Source organism: Microtus pennsylvanicus, chromosome 21 (genome assembly GCF_037038515.1).
Source record: "Microtus pennsylvanicus isolate mMicPen1 chromosome 21, mMicPen1.hap1, whole genome shotgun sequence".
In the NCBI taxonomy this organism is placed as follows: domain Eukaryota; kingdom Metazoa; phylum Chordata; class Mammalia; order Rodentia; family Cricetidae; genus Microtus; species Microtus pennsylvanicus.
The window spans coordinates 35,524,787-35,552,637 of record NC_134599.1 but is presented as its reverse complement, the minus strand read 5'-3'; the positions used below and the strand labels follow the sequence as shown (position 1 = coordinate 35,552,637).

The 27,851-nt window shown below is 45.7% G+C and overlaps 1 protein-coding gene across 1 annotated transcript in view; it reads right to left on the bottom strand.

Annotated features, from left to right (window-relative positions):
- Positions 1-7,540: 7,540 nt before the first annotated feature.
- Msh2 (mutS homolog 2) overlaps positions 7,541-27,851 on the bottom strand; it is a 57,191-nt gene continuing 36,880 nt past the window's right edge. The window contains exons 9-16 of the mRNA XM_075955100.1: positions 22,322-22,445; positions 21,157-21,307; positions 19,862-19,959; positions 16,277-16,522; positions 14,959-15,163; positions 13,876-14,123; positions 12,430-12,605; positions 7,541-7,933 (exon numbers count right to left, since the gene is read on the bottom strand). Coding sequence (XP_075811215.1) covers positions 7,766-7,933; positions 12,430-12,605; positions 13,876-14,123; positions 14,959-15,163; positions 16,277-16,522; positions 19,862-19,959; positions 21,157-21,307; positions 22,322-22,445 — 1,416 coding nt within the window. The 3' untranslated portion in view covers positions 7,541-7,765. The remainder of the gene's footprint in view (positions 7,934-12,429; positions 12,606-13,875; positions 14,124-14,958; positions 15,164-16,276; positions 16,523-19,861; positions 19,960-21,156; positions 21,308-22,321; positions 22,446-27,851) is intronic.

Genomic DNA, 27,851 nt, shown 5'->3' with positions numbered 1-27,851 from the left:
TGCCTGCCTGCCTGCTGCCAAGCTTCCCATCATGATAGTCATGAACTCTGATCCTCAGGAACTGTGAGTCCCCAAATTAAGCATTTCATTTTATAAGTTGCCTTGGACATGGTGTCTTGTCATGACAATAGTAACTAAGACTATTGCTTAAGGAGTCTTTAGAGGAACCCCCTAAACAGCTAAAGTCCTTCTCAGACCCTCAGGAAGTATTTACTATGAACAATTTCTACAAATTGTGAATCCATGTTATGACATTAAGGACTCAGCATGGAGAGTCATTTTCTTGATAAATATGACTGAGCTAGACAATGTTCTACAATAAAACATCCCAGTATGCTTGATAGTAAATATTAAAACCTAAACCTAACCATTATGTAAAAAATGGAGGCTGGCCATATTGCTCAGTTGTAGAGTTCCTGCCCAGCACACACAAAATGTGCAGTCCCCAGCACCACATAAGCTGGGCATGGTGGCATAACCCTATAACCCCATCGTTTGGAAGGGGTTTGGCAGAAAAAGTTCAAGGTCATCCTTGTTTAGGTGGAAGCCCTACTGACATCCATATATACCTAAAAGCTTTGGGATGTTTGGACCCTCCAACTCAGAACCCCATACCAGACCCTGTAAGCAGAGACCGTGCCTTCATTTTCTGGCCACCCAGATCTGAATAATAACACAGAAACTATATTTCTACATAGATATCTCTTATATCTTAAATTAACTCATTTCTATTAATCTCTGTATCACCACAAGGCTGTGCTTTACTGGTTCTGGGTCTTTCTCCTTCTGCAGCTACATGGTGTCTCTCTGGCTCCATCTTCTTTTCTCCTCTATCTCTGCATGGATTTCCTGCCTTGCTATATTCTGCCCTGCCATAGGCCAAAGGAGCTTCTTTATTAACCAATGGTAATAAAACATATTTACAGCATCCCACATCAAGACCCCACCCTCAACACCCCGAGCAGCATCTCCCATGGAGCTGCCCTCCTCAAACTCTACCCCTGAGAAAACCTGCCAAAAGTCAGTCCCTCCTTGGGGCTACTCAAGACCACACCTAGAGGCTTTATAAGATGCTATATTTGCCATGTGATTCCTCCTGCACTCCTGAGGGTCACCGAGGAGTGCTTTGCTCTGTTCATTAAGCCTGGGTGCATTAGTTTGGTTTAATCAGCTTACTACATCAGTGGCAGTGGAATAACAGGGAATTCAAAACCTATCAATCCTCAGTTACACAGCAAGTTTGAGGCTAGCCTGGGTTACATGAAGCTCTAGGTCAATAATAAATGAATGAATAAAAGGGTCCTGGCGGTATATTTTAAACCTGAAGGGCAGTGACTTAACTGAAAAGTTAAACTGTCTTAAATTTAATTATTCTCAGTTGTGCGATTGATACACCTCCATCCAAGATAATTTGTAAATTTTATTAGGGCTGTATTTACCAGTAGATTCTGGACAATCAAATCTGTTACTGTGATCCTCTTTAGAATCAGAACTATTTACAGATAGTTTTTTTTCCTTCTGAATTTAACCACTTACGGGAATTTTTGTCTGTCTTTCTTTCTCTTTCTTTCCTTCCTTCCTTCCTTCCTTCTTTCTTTCTTTCTTTCTTTCTTTCTTTCTTTCTTTCTTTCTTTCTTTGCCTCATCAAGATGAATCAAGGACTAGAACATAGTGTCCTGGTCACCGAGTCTAGACAATGAGTGAGTTGGGTAGGGAAAGACATGTTTCACACCTATAATCCCAGAACTAGGGAAACTGAAGCAGAAGGGGGTCTCAAGTCAGAGGCCAGTCTGGGCTCAAGAAAATAAGTTAGGACCGTCCATATGAAGCTAGGTAACATTCCACCACCATCATAAGGCTCTCTCTCCCTCTCCTGACTGTCCCATATGACTGTTTAGGTGCAGGGGGGCACTTCAGGCTGGTCAACCCACATCCTAAAGTAAAGTGCTGACTGGAATCTGATTATGTTCGAACATTTTCGTAAACCGTAGGGATGGAAGGAAATGCTGTGGCCAGTGCAAGGCAAGGCTACTTCCCTCCTGAGCAAACAGGAAGATGGACTCCCCACAGTGGCTGTGTAAAAGGAGCTACCACCCCTACATTCTTTATGGGCTGTGCATGATGAGAGGCTTTCGGAGGGTGTCTCTGTAGCTTTGGAGCCTGTCCTAAAACTCGCTCTGTAGACCAGGCTGGCCTTGAACCCACAGAGATCTGCCTGCCTCTGCCTTCCGAGTGGTGAGATTAAAAGCGTGTGCCAGCACCGCCCGGCTGGTTTTAGTCTTTTGAAACAGTCTCACCATGTAGCTCTGGCTGGCCTCTGTGAGGGCCCACAGATGTTCCATCTTGACTGGAGGAGAGTTTGGGCTTATTTTTGCTCTCTCAAAGTTGTTGGCAGCAGGTGTGGCTACAAAGGAGAGGTTCTGACCTGGGGTGTGATTAATTGGTATTTTGGGTGTTAGAGACCGATCCATCCACCTGGACCAAAGGTCGGAGAATCCAAGTCTATTCCTTTCATCACATTAACGAAGCGTGTTGCCTCCCCGCCTCTTCCTCTTTTGGAGTGAAGTATGGAGCGTGTGGAAAATAAACAAGTAGGATTCAGTAGTCATTGTTCCTCTTGACGCTGTTCTGTGTTTCTGTCTCTTATTTCTCTTATATCTCTGTTCCTTTTGCTTAATAATTCTAATCCACATGCTCCTACCCTGGAGCATGTGAGTTTTGTCAAAGCTGGTCTTCAACAGGCCTCAAACTTCCTGTATAAGCACAGGTTGGCCTCAATCTTCCTATATAAATCCAGGCTGGCCTCAATCTTCCTATATAAATCCAGGCTAGCCTAATCTTCCTATATAAATCCAGGCTGGCCTCAATCTTCCTATATAATCCAGGCTAGCCTAATCTTCCTATATAAATCCAAGCTGGCCTCAGTCTTCCTATATAATCCAGGCTAGCCTAATCTTCCTATATAAATCCAGGCTGGCCTCAATCTTCCTATATAATCCAGGCTAGCCTAATCTTCCTATATAAATCCAAGCTGGCCTCAGTCTTCCTATATAAACCAGGCTAGCCTAATCTTCCTATATAAATCCAGGCTGGCCTCAATCTTCCTATATAATCCAGGCTAGCCTAATCTTCCTATATAAATCCAGGCTGGCCTAAATCTTCCTATATAAACCAGGCTAGCCTAATCTTCCTATATAAGTCCAGACTGGCCTCAAACTCAGGGTCCTTCTCAATACTGGGATCACAGGTGGTGACAGCCTAGGTATATGTTCTAAAGTGGAGCAATAGAAGCTCTGTTAGACACAGAGAAGGGGCATCGGGTAGGAGCTGCTCTTTCAGGCTGGGCTGCACGCCAGCTTCACGCTAAGGCTCTGCCATTCTGGGCATTTCCGTTCTCTTGCCTGACCACACACACCCCCTCCCTTAACCCAAACATACAGAATCTGTGTGAAAAGTCTCTTTACTCATTTGTTCTCCACAGCTAATTAACAATGTTTATTTCAGACCAGGGACAGGCTTTTCCTGACTATTCTGCACACCATTTTAATCAACAGAATGTAACTAACAAGCTTCCAGATCCATTCAATACTGAATCAGCAGCTCCTACCATATGCTAAGGGTAAAAACACACTTCCCCAAAAGAGCTAAATGCAGAAAGACCAAGGATAGAAGATGTATTTAATACTCAAGAAGTATCACAGGATGTGCTTAGTATGTGGAACACGGAGACTTGGAGGGGAACAAGTTATTCTTTAAATATACCTACCCTTGTCACCCCGCCAGCTAAGTTGGTACAGCTGGCAACTTAATGTATCTAAATACACACACACACACACACACACACACACACACACACACCACCTTCCACAATCCATTTCATTATATTTAACCCCCCAAAATATTTTTTTGAGGAAAAGTATAATCAATTACATAAATTACATCTTAGATGGATTTGGTGGGGCATTCGAGACAGGGTTTCTCTGTGTAGCCGTGGTGGTCCTAGAACTGCTTTGTAGACCAAGCTGGCCTCAAAGTCAGAGATCCACCTGCCTCTGCCTCCTAAATGCTGGGATTTAAGGAGTGTGCCACCACCACCCAGCTCTTAGGAAGGAATTTTACTGTGTTTTCTCTGAGGCATGGTTATACGCTAACAGATTTCCAGCTAACTAACATTGGGTTTGTAATCTTAGACATTAATAAATTTGCTTTCTTCCGGTTAATATTTCAGCTGTGTGGGGGGAACTCACTAAATTACAGCTAAAGATGTATATGAATTACCTTTTTAAAATACAGATTTACTTTTATGATTTTTTTAATTGTGCATGTGTACGTTATCTGTAAGAGTATGCAGACATGAGTGCAGTACCCTAGGAGGCCAGAGGCCTAGGAACTCCTAGAACTGGAATTACTGGCAGTGGTGAGCCTCCATGTGGGTGTGGGGAGTCGAACTCAGATCCTCTGGAAGAGCAGCCAGCACCCTTAACCACTGAGCCATCTCTCCAGCGCAATGCAGTCTTTGACAGGTGAGAACTCGGGTTGTTTTAGGTCCCAAAAGGAAGGGACCTCTAAGCAAAGGCCAGGTTGTTTTGTTAGCATGTGTAGGAGTCCAGCCCCAGTCCCTGGCATCCTAATCATTTTTCAAAAATATCTTAAAACTAAAAACGAAGCTTCTTTTAGATAAATGGAAGGAGCCTGGCTGTTAGAGCTTGACAGACTAAATGTTTTCTTGGACTCAGTACCAGCTCCTCCGTCTCTTGTAGTCCTAACAACTAAAACCATCATAGCTGATTTCCATTTTCAACATGCTTCCGTACAGCAATCTAAAAACACCCTTTCGCAGCCATCCAAGGGATGAAAATATTTCAGCTCAGTTTAAAAATTGCTTTTCGAATTATGTAAAAATTTCTGGCTGAGCCAGGCATGGTGGCGCATGCCTTTAATCCCAGCATTCAAGAGGTGGATGGATCTCTATGAGTTCAAGGACAGCCAGGGTTACTGTAGTGAGACTGTTGTAAAAACAAAACAAAACAAGCCCTACAGTTGGTCATGGCGTAATACTCGGGAGGTTGAGGCAGGGAGATCTAGAGTTTCAGGCCAGCCTGGAAGCTCCCGTCTCAAAATACAAACCACACACGTATTTTGTCCAAGTTGGCCTTCTTCCCGAGCTTTTGGTATTCAAAAAAGGAAAAGGCAGCATCCGTCAACGATGAAGAAAAAGAGCACAGTAAACTATTTTAAAGGTTAGGCTTCATTTTCAATTTCTCTTCACACTAAAGTTTACATGTCTGAAACAAAACTGCACGACTGAACAGTGATGAAAAAAGACCTGCGAAGTCACACTTGAGGGAACGCTCTCTCCAGACGCCCTGGGGAAAGGCCCACTCTGCCAGCGTGGCTCTCCCGGGGCTCACTTGACCGTTTGTTTCTTTCGTCGTACCCTGCAGTGGGCACACTTCCACACTTCACTCAGGCATTCTACACTGGTCTAGAGAGGATGGTGCAATGGTTAGAAGCACTTGCTCTTCCAGAGGACCCAGTTCCCACCCACGTAGTGGTTCCCGTCTAGAGCCTGAGTCAGAGGCTCCAACACCCTTGTCAGGACCCCATGGGCACCAGGCATGAAGTGATACAGACATCCATGCAGTAGAAACACCACACACACAAAATAAACAAATGATACATTGCATTTAAGTCAGGGCAAGTACTCTTTCCTGTTTCAAGGTCTGTGGTTGCTCCTTTGTGGGCTGTAGCTAATCACCCTCTTTCAGGTAGCACAAACATTCTAATGTCCCCCGGGAACAGGACATTTTAGAGAGAAAGCTGGGGCATGATTTGCATTTTACAAAGCTTATGCCCAGCAACAGTGTCCCCTCATATCCTGACCAACAGTGGGCACTGCCACTTGGAACTAGTCATGTCTGGAGGAGGATGCAGGAGTTAACTTGGCATGGAATTGTGTCTGGTAATTATAACACTGAGGGAGGGAGTCTGATCTCGTAGCTCTGGCCTCACTATGTGGGACGGGCTGTGAACTCAGATCCACTTGCCTGTCCCCATGTGCCACCACGACCAGCTGAAAACCTTTCTATGTTTACAGCCGTCTACTTACCTTGTCTTTTGGGCGAAGTGACCTTTATTCATATTGCTCAAATACCATGATTATCCATTTCATGTCTACAACCCAGTGGTTCCAGTGTGTTCACAAGTGTGTACACCCCGGCCTAAACTTGCACCTCACAAATGCTGAGCCCAAACCTCAGCCCCAGACCACTGCTTATCAAGTTATTTCTGGCAGGTGACTCAATGAACAAACAGGCCAAGTGTGAACCCCTGTGACTGGCTTCGCACTCGGCATTTTTAGGACTCGCCCAATCTTACCCATGTATCACTGTTTCTCTTAACACAGAGTAACATCAAATAGCCAGACCACATTTTATTAACACACTCACCCACTGCCAGGACACTGGGACGGCTTCCACTTTTGGTTACAATGAGAAATGAAAATCTTGATGCTTGTGTGCCAATTTTTGTTGTGATGTTTTTCTTTCTCTTAGACACCCAGGACAGGAACCAGCTTTTTACTGCTTGGGGGACCCTACCAGACTCCCACAGGTGTACAAGAATTACGTCTCCCCATGCCCTTGCCAATACTCACCTGACTCTAACCATCCCAACTCATAGTCAAGTGGGTCATGTTTTTTTTTTCAATTAAGAATTTTTAATAATACAATCTTGTCTCATTTTATATAGCTATCCCCTTCCCACTCCCTCCCCTCCTCCCGCTTCCTCCACCTTCCCCCCTCCCCACCTACCTACCCATCCTACTCTTCAGAAAGGGTAAGGATTCCCATGGGAGTCAACGAAGTCTGACACTTCACTTTGAGGCAGGACCAAGGCCCTCCCCCATATCTAGGCTGAGCAAGGTATCCCTACAAAGAGAATATGCTCCAAGATGCCAGTTCAAGGACTAGGGGATAAATCCTGGTCCCACTGCCAGTGGCCCCACAGACTGTCCAGACGATTCGGGTGGTTTTCCCTCTATGTCTCAGATCTGTCTCTTCTCACTAGCTTATCATCCATCTCATTTCTCAGGAAAGACAGTTATGCAGGTCTCTTGCCTATTTCATTGTCAATCAGTTATATAGGGATTTTCTGAGGCAGGGTTTCATTATGCAGACCAGGCTAGCCTCCAATTCTAGAGAGCCTTCTGCCTCTGTCCCCCCCCCCCCCCCATACTGGAATTAAAGGTGTGCACCACCATGCTAGGCTTAAAATTATTTTTTTTTTCAAGACAAGGTTTCTCTGTGTAGCCCTGGCTGTCCTGGAACTCGCTGTGTAGACCAGGCTGGCTCAAACTCCCGGAGTGCTGGGATTAAAGGCGTGCACCACCACCGCCTGGCTTAATTTTTTTTTAATTATTATGTATGTGTGCAGATATTCGTGGCCTTTTTTTGAGATGTTTTTGTACAAAGCCTATAGGTAGTATCAGTGGAGTAAATGTATACAAGTCATATTGCAAAGAAACACAAGGCACCACCAATTCTACAAACTATATGACTTTATTTATAAAATTCGCCATATTGCTTAAAGTTGCCCATGCCCGTTAGACCCAGTTACAGATCTCAACTTGAGAATATTTTAAGACGTTTTCAGGTAAAGCATCATTAAAAGCTTGGGTACACCGCTCTCCCAGTCCCGAGGGTGAGCACGGCAGAGCAACACACGGCGAGCTCATCCTCGCCCTCTCCGTGCCACTGGCGCTTTCTCATGTGACCTTTATCCGTGAAATGATTTCATTCACGAAGCTATTATTCTTTGCAACCACCTCGGCTTTCAGCTGCTTCAGCTTCAGCATGACGCTCTCCTCCGACATGTCAGTAAAGGGCACTTGCTTCACCTTGGACAGGAACTCCACAATAATCTTCTCACCTTGCTGAAAAACACCCATGTCCCGCCATCATTAAAACGTCTGTTTAAAGTCGCTTTCAGGGGCTGGAGAGATGGCTCAGAGGTTAAGAGCACTGACTGCTCTTCCAGAGGTCCTGAGTTCAATTCCCAGCAACCACATGGTGGCTTACAGCCATCTATAATGAGACCTGGCGCCCCCTTCTGGCTTGCAGGCACACGTGGAAGGAATGCTATACACATAATATAATAAATAAATATTTAAAAATAAATAAATAAAGTCGCTTTCAGCAGTAATGAACTTTCTTCTTATTCATGTGTCTGTATGACATATGCCCATGAGTGCCCTTAGAGACCAGAAGATGGTGTTGGGTTATAGATCATGACCCATGTGAGTGCTGTGAACCGAACTGGGGCCTCTGGAAAAGCAGCAAGCACTCTTCCTCCAGCCAGCCAGAACAATGAACTCTAACTTTGATCTAAATGAGCTACTCAATGTTTAGCAAACATTTTTATCATATTAAGTGTGCAAGCAACTCTTACTCACAAAACCCTTGGCTGCTATGAATGTCTCCAGAGCAAGTCATTAGTAAGACATTTCTACTTTTTGATTTTTGTTTTTCAAAACAGGGTTTCTTTGTGTAGCCCTGGAAGTCCTGGAACTTGCTGTGAAGACCAGGCTGGCCTTGACCTCTCAAAGATTCGCCCGCCTCTGCCTCCTGAATGCTGGGATTAAAGGCCTAGTGATATTTATATTTTATTCTCAGATGATAAGGAATTGAGATTTAGTAGTTCTTAAAGTCCTCTGCTTTAATTGACATGGAATTTAATCTCAGGGAAAAAGAATTTAAGGATTCTAAGGCACACTTTAGTATAAACCTGAAATTCTCTCTTCCACGCACACGTGCACACATGTGTGTACACAGGATGTTTCCATTTCTATTTACTGCTCTGTGTTGTACAAAGGACATGGTTGTTACTTAGCGGGCAAGCTCCTTGAGTCACACTCTCCATCTCTAAAACGCGGCTATTATCAACTTCAGACATCTGTCCTGAGGAGCCACGTGACTGACAGCAGGTCTGAAGGCAGGCGAGGCACTGTGTCATTTAGTGGAGAGGCACACAGTGGCCTTTATCAGACAGGCACCAGCAAGCATCTATAGGTAAGCGGCAGACGTCTAACTAGTAAGAAAGAAACACTTTTCCACTAAAAATCACGTAGACAGAGCTGGCAAGATGACACAGAGGGCAAAGGTAAGCCTGGCCACCTGAGTTTTTAGATCTCTGGGACCTACATGGTGGAAACTGAGAGCCAACCCTGTCAGCTGTCCCCTGACCCGCACATGTGCACCAGGGCACACACAATCTCTCTCTGTCCTCCTACCACTGCCCACCCCCGCCCCAGGGGAATTCAGACTCCTGCAAGTACTTTCTAAAACACAAAGACAAACCCTATACTAACAGCAGTAAGAATGTTGTCTCCTTTAGCTTTAAAACTTTTCAAAGCATATCTTATTAACAGAGGTACATGGTTTCGGTTTTCTTGGAAACCAGGAATTACACGGAGCAGACTGCCTGGTTCCAACCACCAGAATCTCTGAGTTTGATACATCAAGGAGAAGGAGGATTCAAAACCACTCCATGCTCAGGGTGGCAGCTTTCCACATCTAAAATAATGAGCAAGTTATGGCTGTCCTTTTTGTATAGCAACCATCTACCCCTAAAAAAATGCGCTGGGTAAAACTAAAGACACGCCAAGTCAGACATCTGCCGCAGCACTGCGTGAGCATCTGAATCTGACCACCAACTCAGAAGCCTCAACCAAGAGCCGCTCTGGGAACAAACATTCTGCCCACAAACGGCTCCTCAATAAGTCGGAGACACAGCCATTTCTCTTACTTGCTTAAATATATTCTAAACAAAATGAAGGGCAGGAACTGTTTCTGTTGTTTTACTTATTCAGTTTAGCTGGACATCTATGGCTGTAAAACTTAATCTAGACTAACATATATTCAAATTCTTTATATTCCTTATTTCTACAATCAAATCTAGTACTTTAAATGATACTGGGGAGCGGTATAGTGAGACAGGAGCTGGGGGCAGTGTGGGGTGACAGGGGCTGGGGGAGCAGTGTGTAGTGACAGGGGCTGGGGGGGCAGTGTGGGGTGACAGGGGCTGGGGGAGCAGTGTGTAGTGACAGGGGCTGGGGGAGCAGTGTGTAGTGACAGGGGCTGGGGGGGCAGTGTGGGGTGACAGGGGCTGGGGGGGCAGTGTGGGGTGACAGGGGCTGGGACAGTGTGGGGTGACAGGGGCTGGGACAATGTGCGGTGACAGGGGCTGGGGGAGCAGTGTGGGAGACAGGGGCTGGGGGAGCAGTGTGGGGTGACGGGCTGGGGGGGCAGTGTGGGGTGACGGGCTGGGGGCAGTGTGGGGTGACAGGGGCTGGGGGGGCAGTGTGGGGTGACAGGGGCTGGGACAATGTGCGGTGACAGGGGCTGGGGGAGCAGGGTGGGGTGACGGGCTGGGGGAGCAGTGTGGGGTGACGGGCTGGGGGGGAAGTGTGGGGTGACGGGCTGGGGGGGCAGTGTGGGGTGACAGGGGCTGGGGGCAGTGCGGTGACAGGGGCTGGGGGAGCAGTGTGGGAGACAGGGGCTGGGGGAGCAGTGTGGGGTGACAGGGGCTGGGGGAGCAGTGTGGGGTGACGGGCTGGGGGGGAAGTGTGGGGTGACGGGCTGGGGGGGCAGTGTGGGGTGACAGGAGCTGGGGGAGCAGTGCGGTGACAGGGGCTGGGGGAGCAGTGTGGGGTGACGGGCTGGGGGAGCAGTGTGGGGTGACAGGAGCTGGGGGAGCAGTGCGGTGACAGGGGCTGGGGGAGCAGTGTGGGGTGACAGGGGCTGGGGAAGCAGTGTGGGGTGACAGGGGCTGGGGGAGCAGTGTGGGGTGACAGGGGCTGGGGGAGCAGTGTGGGGTGACAGGGGCTGGGGGAGCAGTGTGGGGTGACAGGGGCTGGGGGAGCAGTGTGGGGTGACAGGGGCTGGGGGCAGTGTGGGGTGACAGGAGCTGGGACAGTGTGGGGTGACAGGGGCTGGGGGAGCAGTGCGGTGACAGGGGCTGGGGGAGCAGTGTGGGGTGACAGGGGCTGGGGGAGCAGTGTGGGGTGACAGGGGCTGGGGGCATTGCGGTGACAGGGGCTGGGGGAGCAGTGTGGGGTGACAGGGGCTGGGGGAGCAGTGTGGGGTGACAGGGGCTGGGGGCAGTGTGGGGTGACAGGGGCTGGGGGAGCAGTGTGGGGTGACGGGCTGGGACAGTGTGGGGTGACAGGGGCTGGGGGCAGTGCGGTGACAGGGGCTGGGGGAGCAGTGTGGGGTGACGGGCTGGGGGCAGTGTGGGGTGACGGGCTGGGGGGGCAGTGTGGGGTGACGGGCTGGGGGCAGTGTGGGGTGACAGGAGCTGGGGGAGCAGTGTGGGGTGACAGGGGCTGGGGGGGCAGTGTGGGGTGACAGGGGCTGGGGGAGCAGTGTGGGGTGACAGGGGCTGGGGGCAGTGTGGGGTGACAGGAGCTGGGACAGTGTGGGGTGACAGGGGCTGGGGGAGCAGTGTGGGGTGACAGGGGCTGGGGGAGCAGTGTGGGGTGACAGGGGCTGGGGGAGCAGTGTGGGGTGACAGGGGCTGGGGGAGCAGTGTGGGGTGACAGGGGCTGGGGGAGCAGTGTGGGGTGACAGGGGCTGGGGGAGCAGTGTGGGGTGACAGGAGCTGGGACAGTGTGGGGTGACAGGGGCTGGGGGCAGTGTGGGGTGACAGGGGCTGGGGGAGCAGTGTGGGGTGACAGGAGCTGGGACAGTGTGGGGTGACAGGGGCTGGGGGCAGTGTGGGGTGACAGGGGCTGGGGGCAGTGTGGGGTGACAGGGGCTGGGGGAGCAGTGTGGGGTGACAGGAGCTGGGACAGTGTGGGGTGACAGGAGCTGGGGGAGCAGTGCGGTGACAGGGGCTGGGGGAGCAGTGTGGGGTGACGGGCTGGGGGAGCAGTGTGGGGTGACAGGAGCTGGGGGCATTGCGGTGACAGGGGCTGGGGGAGCAGTGTGGGGTGACAGGGGCTGGGGGCAGTGCGGTGACAGGGGCTGGCTCCAGAGACTCCTTCTCCAGCTCCTGTACGTCCATCCATACAAAGGAAGACGGCACAGAAAATAAAGAGAAAAGCTGTGAGCCAGATATGGTTGTTCGCATGTTTAATCCCAGCGCTCTGGAGGCAGAGGCAGGTGGATCTTTGTGAGTTCTGGGTCAGCCCAGTCTAAACGGGGAATTCTAGCTATATGGTGAGACCCTATGTCAAAAACCAAAACAACCCAAACAACAACCAACTCGGGATATTTTTGGTTATGCTAAAAAATGAGAGTCAGTTAAGACGGATCAAAGAGCAAGAACTGAAATCCCATTGGGGGAAAGCCCAGCTCACTGTGGTCCCATTATCTACAACAGAAGTGCAGTGACTAAAGCCCAGAGTGACAGCCCCTCCAGAGGACCAACCTCTCTGTCCAGGCACCGTCTCTTGGCGGCTGGCTCCATCTCATCGCGTCCCTGTGAGGTTCCAATGTTCTGAAACTCCTCAAGTTCGAGAGCTTTCTGTCTGGCGCACTCTATTACATGCCGCGGGAAATCAGCAAGCTCAGCCACATGAATCCCAAAACTCTGATCACAGACACCTGCAGGAAATCAGGGTGGAAAGATACAGCAGTTATGCTAATGGAGTGTCCTTTTTATTGTTCTGTTAGAAAATGTATTTTAGATTATTTTAAATGCAATAGCCAAGCAGTTCAGGACACTCTGAGGAAACTTTCAATGATGTGACTCACATCCTCACTCTCACTGTGGCGCTAAGCGCACTCGACCTGAGGAACAGTGAGCTCAGAGGCTGTGCGTCTGCACTAAGGACAAGTGAGGCTACCAGTACAAAGCTGAAGCGCCTCAATTATGCACCAACTGTTTGAAAAAACTAGGTCTACTTATTTATCTCACACACTACCTAAAGCCGGACTGCTCAGTTGGACGTAAACAAGATCTGCTTGCACACCCACAACAAGGGTGAACTTACTTTTCTTTCTGAAGCCACTTCTGTAGTGCACAGCACACAGATAACAAAAGCAGAACCAGAGTTTCGTGCTGAATGCTACATCTACTACAAATACTGTCTTCTCTAACAAATATCAATAATGCAAACACAGTAACTCAAAGTAATTCCTATTCAGCAAAAACAACAAAGAGGACATCAAACTATGTGAGCAGTAACGAGAACAAAAACATGTTCATGGGAAGTCAAGTCAGACCTGTGAAAAACCTTATTGTGGTGACTAGTGAAATAACCATCCACTACGATAAAGAAGCCTCCTGGTCAGCACCATGGAGGGGGACCACACCCACCAGCTCTTCTAAACCTCTGCCACAACAGCAGACAGAGTACCACAGAGCCACTATTAACACTGTCAGTGAATCTGACTCACCACGTTCAAATGAGCGTGTTTCCAGAACACAACCTTAAAAACATGAAGAGCCAGAGATGGCTCAGTGGTTAAAACCACGGACAGCCCCTCCAGAGGACATGAATTCAGTTCCCAGCACAAGTCTCCTGCCGGACTCTGCCTGTATTCATGTGCACTAACCCATACACGGACAAGGCGCATACACACACAGTTCAAAAGAACGTAGATCCTTTGAAAACAAACCATGTCAACAGTTTCCTCCACACACATACTTCAAAACACAGCACCAACCTAAATCTGTAACTGGAATAAACCAAACCCTCTCCCCCTTTATCATTCTGATGCAGTAATGCAGATAATGTATACTACTCTTTTCTCTAGACATCCAGCAGTAAGTGTGTCCTTAAAAAACAACAATAACCACCGAGAATAAATAATGTGACAGACAGATACCACTTCAGGCAGTAAGTTCCCGCCTCGAGTTGCGCGTGCCCACCTTTTTTAACTTGGTAAAGCATAGTTAAGGTTTCTTCACTCGTTAGTGCAGTGACGTGCAAATTGTTCACGGTTGGTATCTGGCTGGCCAAAGCAGTAAGTTCATGAAAATGGGTTGCAAACATGCAGAAGGCGCCAATCTTGGTTGCAATGTACTCCGATATAGCCCACGCCAATCCAAAGCCGTCGTAAGTCGACGTTCCTCTTCCCAGCTCATCGATGATTATTAAGGAATCTTCGGTTGCTGATCTGAAACGCACAATTACAGGATATAAAATGCAGTTTGAAGCCTGGTGTGGTGGCACACGTCTTTAATCCCAGACTTTGGAGGCAGAGACAGGCAGATCCCTGTGAGTTCAAGGCCAGCTTGGTCTACAGAGTTCCAGGACAGTCAGAGCTGTTGGAGAGGTGGCTCGGTGGTTGAGAGCACTGACTGCTCTTTCCAGACGACCTGGGTTCAGTTCCTACCACCGGACACCCATGGCAAAACAACATGCACATAGAAGAACTTTAAAGAAGAGAAAGGATTTGAGTAGAGGACAAGAAGGTTCTAGGTGTTGTGAACAGTGGAGGTGAAAGCAGAGGCGACCACTAGGAACAGTAAGAACTTAGTATTTATTTTAGGTGGTGTATCTGTATGTGCTTGAGTGGATTATGTGCCCCACGGGCACACAGGAACACACGCTGGCCAGAGGCTTCAGAGGTACTACCTCTGCAACCAGAGTTATAGACAGCTGGAAACCACCATGTGGGTGCTGGGAACCAAACCAGCTCCTTTGCAAGAGCAGTAAGTACTCCTAACTGGTGAGCCGTCTCTGGTCCAAGAACTTTGTTTTTAAAAGATTACAAGCTGCTTCCCCGGTTCTGTTTTTGGACACTTGCTACGGAGCCCAAGATTGAGTCACTCCTTGTCTCCAGATTAGCCGGGACAGCAGGCGCCCCAGCTCCAGCCACCCTTTTAAGATCATATAAAGTACATACAGCTCACAGGCAAACAATCGCCAAACTAAGAAAGCCTATCTCGTTTACAGATGAATCCATCAATGTAGTTCACGCAGAATGGGGCCGCGCGTCACACACATACCTGAGGATAGACGCAGTCTCCAGCATTTCAGCCATGAACGTGGAGACACCTTTTAGCTGACTGTCACCAGCCCCAACTCGAGCCAGGATGCAATCCAAAATGGACACCTCTGCTGACTCGCATGGCACAAAACACCCGATTTGGGCCATGAGTACAATCACCCCTGTCTGACGAATGTATGTGGATTTACCGCCCATGTTGGGACCTATAAAATAAAATATATCAAAAAGCAAGACTTTTGATTTCTTTCACTAACAAGACACTGGTAGTTCAAAACTATAACTGAAGATTGTTTAAGTCACAATGATACCCAAAGCAGACACAAAAGCCATCAAGAACACATGCACAAAGTCGCTGTCCACAGCCTCCAAACGCTTCTACCGTTTCTACCAACAAGCCTACACTGAGCCCTTTAACAGGAGAGAGCTCGTGAAATATACAGCTAACCTGGAGTCTAACTGCGGCAAATCTACATGTATTAACCCGGCTAAAGATACCGGCAGACTAATTTAATGATGTCAAGAGTAGACCCAACCGATAGTCAATAGTATCAGTCATTAATAAGTGGGCTGATTATCCTCATATCACTTAAACGCCATGCTACACAAGCCTTCTTTTGGCAAATGTATGGTTTCCTTGTTTGGGTTAGGTTACACAATTTAAATACCCACTGAGGGAGGCGATAGAATGCAGTCATCACGTGCCCAGTACCTGTGGCACTCTAACTTCCCTACTGCTTTCTAGACTCCGGATCTAGTTACTCTCTCTCCAGACAGCTCAGCTCCATTCTAGATGGAGCTACCACAAGCTTTTCCAGCAAACAGGTCCAATCTTCAACACACTGACTCTGGTGAGCTTTGTGGGTGAAACAACCTTTCTTTTAAATGCTCCGAACAACTGAAACTGAGGGTTTCTATTGGAACAATATTGTCTCCTAAACTTTAGTCACCCCAAAGTTTTCCTTCTAATCAGGATCTGAAAGCATTACCAACCCGAGAATGCACTCTTTCTCTAACGTCAGAAACAGAGACTTCCTTCATCATTTACAACACATTTAGTTCCATTCCGGGGCTTTAAAGAAGTGTTAACTCTTCACACAAAGCCCAAAATATAGGTTTTTGGTTTGTGACTTTTCCCCTCTCCTTAAAGAAATTTTACCAGCAGGGTATTGTTGATTCACGCCTTTAATCCCAGCACTCAGGCGGCAGAGGAAGGTGGATTTCTTGTGAGTTCGAAGCCATAGAACTGTGTTCCTGGACAGCCAGGTTACACAAAGAAACCTTTCCTTGAAAGGCAAAAACAGTAACAAAAACCTTACCGGTGATGATGTGAAACATCTGGGCGCCCTTTTCAAAGTGCACATCGTTCGGGATAAATGCGACTTCATCTTGGACTTCAACACAAGCATGCCTGGAGGCTTTCAGAGTAATTCTTCCTTTTCCTTTCTCCAAGATAACGGGCCGGACGTAAGGAATGGGTGCTGCATTTGAGACGTGCGCGAAGCTGACGACGGCGTCTAACTGAGCTAGCACATCATTGAGCGTCTGCATCGGCTCTACGTAGCCTGTGAAAACATGAAGCAGGACATGTACACAGGACTATCAGACAGCAAAGATACACCTTAGAATCAAAGTTTAGCTCAAGACCATTTAAAAAAATTGACAAGTTTGCTATAATGAAATGAGCCTGAAACTTGGGGCTAGAAAATTGGCTCAGCAGTGAAGACCACCAGCTGCTCTTCCAGAGGACTCAGGTTCAATTCCCAGTACCCACATGGCAGCTCACAACTGCCTGCAACTCCAGTTCCAGGGAACCCAACACCTTCACACAGACAAACATACAGGCGAAACACCAATGCACATGAAATAAATAAATAAATCTTTTCTAAAAAAAAAAAAAAAAGTCTGAAACTCAATGTGGTGTTAAATGTTTTTCTAGCCTTATGTTCCCCTAAATGCTGGGGAACTTAGGAAAGCCACGATGACAAAGTTAGGATCACAAGAAATGTGCCAGCCACTGTAAGAATATTAGCTGAGTTTCAATTGTTCAACTGGTACACGCAGAGGATTTCTCCGTAATTTGACCCAACAGCCATTAGCACACATTTAAGTTCCCACTCTGCCATAGCACTAGAACTAAAAGCCATCACGACAACTCCTTAACACGGGCTAGAAAAAAGACGTGAAGACAGCAATGGCCAAAATTTCAGAATGGATTCTAAATGCTAATGGAGCGGAGTGCCTGACAGAGCAAATCCACCTGTCTCATGACCTATCATGTGATTCAATCCACATGCCTCATGACCTATCATGTGATTCAATCCACATGTCTCATGACCTATCATGTGATTCAATCCACATGTCTCATGACCTATCATGTGATTCAATCCACATGTCTCATGACCTATCATGTGATTCAATCCACATGTCTCATGACCTATCATGTGATTACCAATGACAGTGCTTCTGGAGAGTCCAGGAAAAAGTTCAACTTTAAGAATACATAAGATTTTCTGTTTAAATGGCTGGAGATTTGCTTCAAAATTTTGGTTTTCTTAGATATGCTCTTGCTGTATTAGGCCAGGCTGGCTGGCTTTGAACTCGGAGACCTGCCTGCTTCTGTCTCCCGAGTTATGAAGTTAAGAGTGTGTGCCAACTGGTCTGTAGTGGCACAAACCTTTAATCCCGGTAATCGGAAGGCAGAGGCAGGAGAATCTCTGCAAGTTCAAGGGCAACCTGGTCTACAGAGCGAGTTTCAGGACAGTCAGGGCTGTTAAACAAAGAAATCCTGTCTTGGAAAAACAAAAAAACAACAAAAAAGAGCATTGCCACCATGCCCCAACATTACATTTTTCATTATCTTGTTCTACATAAAAGTAATGTTTTGGTGATAATTAACTTAAAAATGGCCAAATAAAATAATCATCTCGTATTATAAAATTACAGTCCTGTTTTGCTGTTTGGAAGGAAAAGCAAGGAAATGAAAGCATCACACTGTATTATCAGAAAGCAGTAAGAACCTCTAGAAATTAATTAACCATTAATGTAGAACTTACTAAAATATACTTAATTTGAAATGGTAGGAAAAAAGCCGGGGCTTTGTGCGTGTTAGACGAGCTGCTCTTTATAGCTGTACCACACTCCCACACCTTCTTAGCATTTTAAACGTGTTAAGATGTCAACCACACTGGGGCTGGGGAGGGGACTTTGTGGTTGAGAACAACGGCCACTCCGGCAGAGGACCTGAGCTCAGTGCCCAGCACTCACACTGGGTAGCACCTGCATGCATGGTTGAACAGGGCTGTAATCTCAACACTTGGGAGGCAAGAGGGTGATGAACTACTCAAGGCTAGCCTGCAATGTATAAACTATCTCAAACTTTAAACTATCTTAAAACTATCTTTAAACTAATCTTTAAACTATCTTAAAACAAAATAAAATTTTTATAATTAAAAACTAGGCATTTATTATTGTGTGAGCATGTGCACATGCTCCACTGCACAAATCTGGACATCAGGGGACAACTTCTGGCTTTCCTCCCACCGTGTGGGGCCTAGGGGCCAAACCCAGGTCCAGCAGCCTAAAGCAACCACCTTCATCCTCTAAGCCATTCCAAAAGCCCTATAATTTTTGTAAAAGCATCTTTTCTCGACTTTGAGGCTAGCCTGGGTCAAAAACTGAACCCATAGAAAGGGACAGGAAAGGAATTTCTATGTCCACCGCATTTTAAAGAAGTCACATTAGTTCAGGCTGATGGCGAATGATACGAAGCCCCAGATTCAGAGACTAAAACCAGACCTCTACCAGCCGGGTGAAGAACAGCTTCTGTTTTGTTTTGGAGGAAGACTCACGGTTGAAATAAACAGTATCTATAGTGCTCTTCAAAATGTAAATTAGATTCAAGAACACAAATCAACTTAATTACTGTGCTTCTGTTACCTGATATCATAAGGCAAGAATATAATCTTCATAAACCACCCCATTCATTTCTGCACCAATACATGCAGCATATTAAAATAAACCTTAAGTTGTTTCTTTTGCTTTATTATGAACACTCAAAAAGTAAAACAACTTAGAGAATTAAACATGTATACAGTCTTTCAAGATTCATCATTCCTAAACAATTCAGTACACAGCCCTCAGAAAACACATCCTCCTGTTTTTCCATCCTGCCGTGAGTGAGCTCTTGACCACGATGGTGTCACAGCATCTTACAGGAGTGTTCCCACCGCCCAGATATTCTCAACTGCCCCTCTGGGCCTTTGACTTAGTTAGACTGTCCTTTCAGGTCTCCCTTAATCTTGAACAGAGCCTTTTCATGTCGCCTTCAGACTAACACACATCACTGCCCACCAAACACTAAACCCAGGCTGGTAACACATAGTGAGTCACGTTGCCCCTTCAAATAAAAAAATACCACCCCCAATGGCATAACAGGACTATGAAAATCTATGAAGCAGTGCACAGAATTCCCAACAGCTGGTCTTGTTTAACCTGTATTCACTTTTCAGTGATATTCATTTCCATACCCTACGGTGTGAACCTACAGCTAGATTTAACACAAACATTGAATAGTGGCTCACACCTTCAATCGCAGCATTCGGAAGGTACAGCAAAAGGACACTTCAGCTAAGGAGTGAGGAGACGAGCTGTGACAGGCGATACTGTGAGAGCCAGTGAGACGGCCGAGCAGAAAATGCCTGACCACCTGATCACTGTGGCTCAATCCCTGGCTCCACATAGCAGAAAAGAGAACCAACTCTTGCAAGTTGTCCTCTGGCCTCCACAATACAGATTAAATAAATATAACAATAAAAAATTAAAACAGAAGCAAAACTATCTTCAAACGTCCTGATGCTTTTCTATTAAACAAGAAAAAGCATTCAATGCTCTTTTAAATTTACCTGAAGAAATATTGACAATTTCTTTAACAATGGCATTCTGGGCCTCCTCATATTCGCCTTTATTTTTAGTATATTCTTCATTTAAAGAAGACAGCTCACTGCAAATCAAAACATGGCATTATTAAAAATATCAAAATGTTTGACAGAAGTAATGTGCATTACGCAAAACATTCATATTTGTCTTACGAAGCATCTGAACAATGAAAATTAAAAATGGAAATACAAGTAGAAAAATGGGCAACCAAGCAGGGTGTTGGGATGCACGGACGGGAGATCTCTGTGAGTTTCAGACCAGCTTGGTCTACACATGGGATGCACGGACGGGAGATCTCTGTGAGTGTCAGACCAGCTTGATCTACACAGTAAGCTCCTTCCTGAACAGGCTGCACAAAGAAACCCTGTCTGGAATAGCCAATAAAAAAATTAAAAAAAAAAAAAAGCAAGAAACTTTTTACCTATGAATAAGTCTATCCAAAACTTCCTAAGATCAGTTAAAAGAAAAAAAATTAAGTTTTTTTCAGCAGCAAACATAAAATAGCTATAATACATAGTGAATAGCCCCAGTAATACAGTTAAATATCTCCCTTCACTAATGTATACATTCAGCTGAAATACCAGGATTTTTTTCTTTCTACTTGGTAAATGATACTGAGACTTTCCTAGAAAAATAGACAGATGAGGGGCCAGAGAATGGCTCAGCATTTAAGAGCGCTTGCTGCTCCACCAGGACCAGAGTTAACTCTTGGCACCTACATCAGGCAGCTCACAGCCACCTAACACCCCAGCTCCAGAGGATCCAAGGCCTCTGGATCCTTATATACATACCCATTTGCAATCACACATACCTAAATATAACTTTAAAAACAGATATAAACTTTTTTTTAAAAAAAAAAAAAAGACAAAAATAAAGCAGAACAAGAGGAACTAGCTCAAAGAACACAGAAACATTAATTAATTATTCAACCTATCTGGATTTTTTTAGAAGACAATGAGACACCTGGGGAGAACAGTCTTTCTGTTTTTGTTGCTTTGGGTGGGATCTCATTCTGAATCAGATCACTCGAACTCACTGCGATCCCCCAGCCGTTGTGGAACTGGGACTCCAGACACAAGCATGCCTCCCAGCTAACAGAGCTGAATATATGATAAGCTTCTTGGAAAAAAGCAAAGCTTGACTCTTAGTTCTTGTTTAAAAAACAGTGAACAATAAAAGTAAAAACTCTTTGTCGAAGGCATTCAATTTTATCAGAACCCATCAACTACCAAAAGCTTGAAAGAGCATCATGTTCTCGGACCTGTTGGTGAACTTAACCCCGTTCTTCTGAATATCCACTGTACTGAAGTTCTTATTGTTGCGAAGGACTTTTTCTTCCTTGCAGGTTACACGAAAATAATATCCAAACTGTGCGCTGGAATCCAACTTAATCTGTTTGCCAGGGTCCAATCCTTTATGATCAGAAAGAACAATTAGGTCATCAATACATACTCTTTCCAGTGTAGATGGTCAAAATCACTGCATCTGAATGCAACACACTCATGACAGGGCAACATACCGCAAATTATCATCTGACTGGGAAAGATGCGAGTCCCACTTCCCTGGCAAACCATGCAAAATATACCTATGGAATTCTAACCTCTTACGAATGCTGGCCTCTAACATGAAAGAAGATGCTCTTTATATGGGTAAACCCGCCCAAGGGGGCAGAGGACCAGTCGTGGGCAGCACACAGCTCCAGATGTCAGATGCCGATGGAAATGGCTATGGTATAGTCCGTACTTAAGGAGTTTCGCACAGGGCTCTTTTTCGCACTGACTTATTTTCACGTGCGTGTGTGTGGAACTGTGTCACACAGTTCATGTGCTAAGGTCAGTGGACAAACTATGGAAGTCAGTTTTTCTTTCCATCATGCGGGTCCCAGGACAGCCACCAGGCTGCTTGGTGGTTTAGTGCCTTTAACCACTAAGCTACCGTCCTAGGCCAGGCTTCTCTAACCAAAGAATGTTTGAAAATTGGGGTAGAACTGAAAGTGGCCAAACGCAATTTCTAAACAAAACTGCAACTGGACAGTGAAAGTCTAGAACCAGGCTTTATTCTTGTTAAGCAGAGCAAATTTCACAGAGCAAGCAAACATTATGTATTGTAAGATTTGTGAAATTTTCTATCATGGCCTCTGCTCACAATTTTACTCAAAGTGATTATTAAACCACACTAAAAACCAAAAATACTATACAGAAATTTGTTGGCTGAAGAACAGCAACTGAATTTAATAGCAACAACGATGAACAGATCTCATCTGCAGAGAAAGGACAGCAGACAGCCGTGCGTAAGTAAAAATAAGGTCAATAACAGCATTAATGTTCCAATGTCCAACAGTCACCAGCTGCCATCAGCAAGGGCTCTCGGGGTGACAACGCCAAAGACTCAGGCACCAGTGTGAACACTTTAAGAATCATTCTTACCAAGCCCCCGGGCTGCGCTTATTAATGTGGACTGCATCTTCTTCTCCAGGCCGTCCATCACTTCCCTTAGTTCACTCAGGTTAGGATCAAATGAGGGCTTTACAAGAAACTCATGGTTTTCCACCTACAAACAGAACAAGGAGTCACCAAGTCATACAAACAAATGGATGAGGACAGATTTTAGGAGGTATGTCATTTCTTCCACCTACGTAAAGGTGCGACTGGCCACCCCTGAGTCACTCAGACAACACTGAGAACCTTCTACTCATTAACATTTTAATAGCCTAAGAGTTCTAGAAACACAGGAATTACCCATATGAACAGCTACATAACAAGATGACACACATCCAATGCTCCCCCCCTTACTACTAAAGGATGCTCAATTTCAGAACCATCATCAAATTGCAGCTTTTCCCAAACCAAAGATCTGAAGAATCTCAACTAACAGTTCTAACTCGGCACAGCACCCCATTTCCAATCACCCACAACAACCACGCTTAGAAAACCGTATCTAGCGAGTGCCGGCGAGATGGCTGGGTGGGTAAAAGAACTGCTACAAGTTACAGGCCAAGGCTGGAGACCTGAGCTCCACTCCTGGATTCCACTCAAAAGCTGACCTCTGATCAGCACGTTGGTGCTGCCCTCCCACAGATGAATACTCTCTCCCCCCTCCCCACAACCTTTACAACTGCCAGGTGTGGTGGCGCTGGTCTTTATTCCTAACACTCAGAAGGCAGAGACAGGAAGATCTCTCTGTGAGTTCAAAGCCAGCTTGGTCTACACAGTGAGCTCCAGGCCAGACAAAGTTTCACAGTGAGACTCTTACCTCAAAAAATTAAAAACCTGGCTGGGCGGTGGTGGCGCACGCCTTTAATCCCAGCACTTGGGAGGCAGAGGCAGGTGGATCTCCGTGAGTTCGAGACCAGCCTGGTCTACAAGAGCTAGTTCCAGGACAGGCTCCAAAACCTCAGAGAAACCCTGTCTCAAAAAACCAAAAAAACAAAAGAACAAAAAAAAAAAATTAAAAACTGGTTTTCTTCAGATTGAAGTTCCGCTGAGGCACTAGAGGGATGACTCAGTTATAAGAACACATCTGAGTCCCCAGTCCCCGCGTGTGCCTATAACCTGAGGGCGGGCCAGAAGCAGCCCTGGAGCTCATCAACATACACCACACCATACACACCAGATCAGTAAGATGCGGTGCAGCTGGACATGGCCGTGCACACCCGAGATGGGGGGCAGTCTGGCCAAACGAGACCCAAAGTTCATCCAGATTTCATTATTTAAAAACACATTTTTGGGGTGGGGAGAGAGTGAATGCTGGGTCAAACCCAGTCACGGCATTCTTAAATGCCGTTGTTGTAAGCTGGCTCCTACATTACTTCTTTGGAGACTGAGTCTCACTGTGGAGCTCTGCCTGCCTCTGCTCCAGAGGACTGGGATGAAAGGTGTGCACCACCATGCCTGGATTTTGCACCTATTATTAACTAACAAGAAACTGTAATGAAAAATGACTATCATTTATAAGAGCAAAGACCTACATGAAACTGTCAAATCTTTATTGTGAGAGACCTTTATAAAGGCAATTTGTTTGAAGATTAAGTAGAACTGGTTTCAAGTGATGGGCCCCATGGAAACGGGCACTTAAATCAGATGCTGAGAGCTCGTCAACCCTAATGACTGTTCTTTTTTAAAAAACAAATGACTAAAATTTCAACAAATAAAATTACAAAGGAACATTTTAAAAAGCAGTCTATCTGCACCAGGAATTAAAATTATTAAATAGACGATTATACATAAAAGCTTAATAGGAGAGTGAGTCAATTTTCTAAAACAAGATGACAAAAACATATTCACTAAATAAGACTGAAACAAATTGCTCCTAATTATTATCCACTTAATCAGAGCACATCTGCACATTCCTAAAGTGAACTACATAAGAAATAAAAATCAAATTACAGAAAGCTAGCAGAAAATGGATAAAACATTTAAAACAAAATGTTTCAACTATATAAAATACTAAAAGCTAAAATTCTGAATATTTTTAAAGATGAAAGATATACTATAGTTTTACTAAAAATATAAAAACATAAAGAATAAGATTCCTTTTTGTCAAGGCAGTTCTTTGCATATCATGCATTAAGGTCATTAAATGAACATGCATAAGTACCTAAAATGAGCAGCAAAGCAAGGGAGAGGGAAGCGCTGTAATGGGGTGTGAGTGTTTAAACTCTCGCTGCGCAGCGTTCCGCCACAGCTTTTTTCCCACCTCCTGCCCTCCCCCGCTCCCCCCCAAGAACAAGAAACAGCAGCAGACACTAGCAAGGCTTCACTGAAACCACACTCTGGTGAGAGTGGACACTGGAAGATGGCTTTCAAAGGGGGAAGGGACAGGTGGTGCGCATACTTTAATTCTCAGGAGACAGAAGCAGGCAGATCACTGAGTTTGAGGCCAACCTGGTCTACATACAGAGCAAGTTCTAGGGCAGCCAGGGCTACAAGGAGAAATTGTGAGGGAGCAGCTCAGCCAGGGTATTGGGGGATACTGGGACGTATGGGACAGGGTCTCAGGAATAGGTGGGTATGGAGTCGGTGAATGACAGACACAAGACTCAAAGGAATTGCATCTGAATGCATCTTTATTAGGCATGAGAGTTATCTGTTGTATAAGGAGCGGCAGGCCGCTTCCAACAGTCCAGCTCCCAGACGCCTGGCTGGCTAGCTTATACCCCGAAATAACAACACACAAATTGAATTCATTTGAACACTGCCTGGCCCATTAGCTCTAGCCTCTTACTGGCTAACTCTCACATCCTGATTAACCCATTTCTATTAATATGTATCGCCACTTGACTGTGGCTTACCGGCACAAGTCTGATCACTGTCCGTCTTGGGTAGGAGAAGCATGGCGTCTGTCTGACTCTGCTTTCTTGCTCCCCGAATTCCGTTCTGTCTACTCTACCCACCTAAGGGCTGGCCTATCAAAAGGCCAAGGCAGCTTCTTTATTAACCAATGAAAGTAACACATAGACAGATGACCCTCCCACACCACTTATCCTTTTTATAGAAAAAAATTGTTTAACTGCATGATACAGATTACTTTTAGAAACATTATATCAGATACATGAGAATAGAATTTCATCAGACAGATGTCCCCAGTGTGAGTCTGTGATTGGTCATGCTAGACATGGCTTGGCATTAGTTTTGATATAAATCTTTATTTAGGTCATGAGTTTATGGCATTTTGAGCTGTGGGCAAGCAGTCGATAGTTTTTATATATATATATTTTTTTGTAATCTATGTAGAAGAACTTTTTTTCCCCATATTTTTAACTCCTTTTTAAACTTTCCCCAAGACCAATCTCAAGACATTATAGGCATCATCTCTCTCTCTCAAATCACAAAACAAAACAAAACAAAACATACAGTTCTGAAAGCTGCTGGGAAACTGGAGAGATGGTTGGGCAGCTAATTGCTCTTGAAGGGGACCCAAGTTCAGTTTCCATCTCATTTGTGAGTTTGAGGCCAGCCTGGTCTAAAGAGTGAGTTCCAGGACAGACCGAGATACACAGAGAAACCCTGTCTCGGGGGGTGGGGAGAGAACAAGAAAGCTAGCCCTTCACGAAATCATTAGAGAACTCAATACAACATAGATTTTGCTGAAATCAAATTACCAGTATTGAAAGAATAGAAAGACTCTATAGAGGATGCATATCAAAAGATGAAGGAATAATAAAACTAATAAATATAAAAGATATTCAGTATCTTACAATACTTTTAAGTTTTATATATTTTAATGTTTTGTATATATGAGTGATTTGCTTGCTTGTATGTCTGTGTATACCACAGGTGCCTGGTGACCTTGGAAACCTGAAGAGGGTATGGAATCCCCTGGGACTGGAGTTACAGGTAGTTGTAAACTGCCACTCCATGTGGGGGCTGAAATCAAATCTGGGTCCTCTGCTGATGGAGGAAGGTCATTGGTTAATTAATAAAGAAACTGCTTGACCTGATAGGTTAGAACATAGGTGGGTGGAGTAAGCAGAACAGAATGCTGGGAGGAAGAGAGCTAAGACGCCATGCCGCTCCTCTCCAGGGCAGACGCAATGAAGCTCCGACCCAGGATGGACGTAGGCTCGAATCTTCCTGGTAAGTGCACCTCGTGGTGCTACACACATTAATAGAAATGGGCCGAGCAGTGTTTAAATGAATACAATTTGTGTGTTGTTCTTTCAGGTATAAAGCTAGCCAGTGGCCAAGAGCCGGGCAGCGGAACACAGCCCGCAGCTCCCCACTACACTCTGGAAAAGCATGTACCCTTAACTGCTGAGCCAATGCTAAGTGCTAACTTTAAAAGCTCCACTACCCCACAAGTATTAGATGAAAGATTATATAAGCATTCTTTTCCAAATAAATGAGCAGTTGGAGAATATTCCAGTCTAACTGCGGTCAAGGGAAGACTCTCCAACACACAATCGGAGGTTATTTCAAAATCTACTTCATGCCACGGGGCACGAGCCTTTAATTCTAGCAGTCTGGAGACAAAGGCAGGTAAATCTCTGTGCATTTAAGGCTAGTCTGGTCTTCTATACATAGCCAGTTCCGGAGCAGCCAGGGTGTCTTAAAATACAGTCCAGCAATGGTGCATGCCTTTAATCCTAGAACTTGAGAGGCAGAGGGAGGTGGATCTCAGTGAGTTCGAGAACAGCCTGGTATACAAAGTTAGTTCCAGGGCAGCCAGGACTACAGAGAAACCCTTTCTCAAAAAAACCAAAATAATAATAGTAAGTCCTGACTACTAACTAGGTTCCCATCAATTTGACACAAGCTAGAGTCCTCTAAAGAGGAAACCTCAACTGAGAAAAGCCTCTTTAAGACCCAGCTGTAGGGAATTAGTGATTGATGTGGGAGGGCCCGGCCCACTGTGGTGGCCAGGTGGTCCTGGGTTCTATAAAAAGATGGGCTGGGCAAGTCATAGCTAGCAAGCCAGTAAGCAGCCCCCCTCCATGGCATCAGCTCCTGCCTCCCTCCAAGATGCTGCCCTACTTGAGTTCCTGTCCTGCCTTCCTTTGATGACGAAGCTCCCCAAGCTGCTTTGGTCATGGTGTTTCATACAGTGATAGCAGCCCTGACTAATACTCAACAATGAGGAGAGTGAAGGCAGAACCCCCTCTACCAATAATGGGGTCTGGATAACAACTGCCTACAATTTATGCCGGCAAACAAAACCATGTTAGCTGCTGGCTTTTTTACTGTCCCTGCTTCTATTGTGGTCGAAATGATCTTTTTTTAGTAAAACATATAACTGAGATCAAAAATAATCTTTCCTAGCTTCCCTCAGAACCAGGTGTGGGGTTCTGAATCAATCCAGGCCAAGAGAATGTGAGCAAAAGCCATGAATACCATTTCCAAAATAAACGGCACATTGACGAGCTGGAAAGACCGTGAGTCCCCTTGCATCTGAAGATGGAACCGTGATGAGAAAAGACCCCTCAGGACTGGCCTGTAGGTGAGCCTGGTTTAGTCTGGA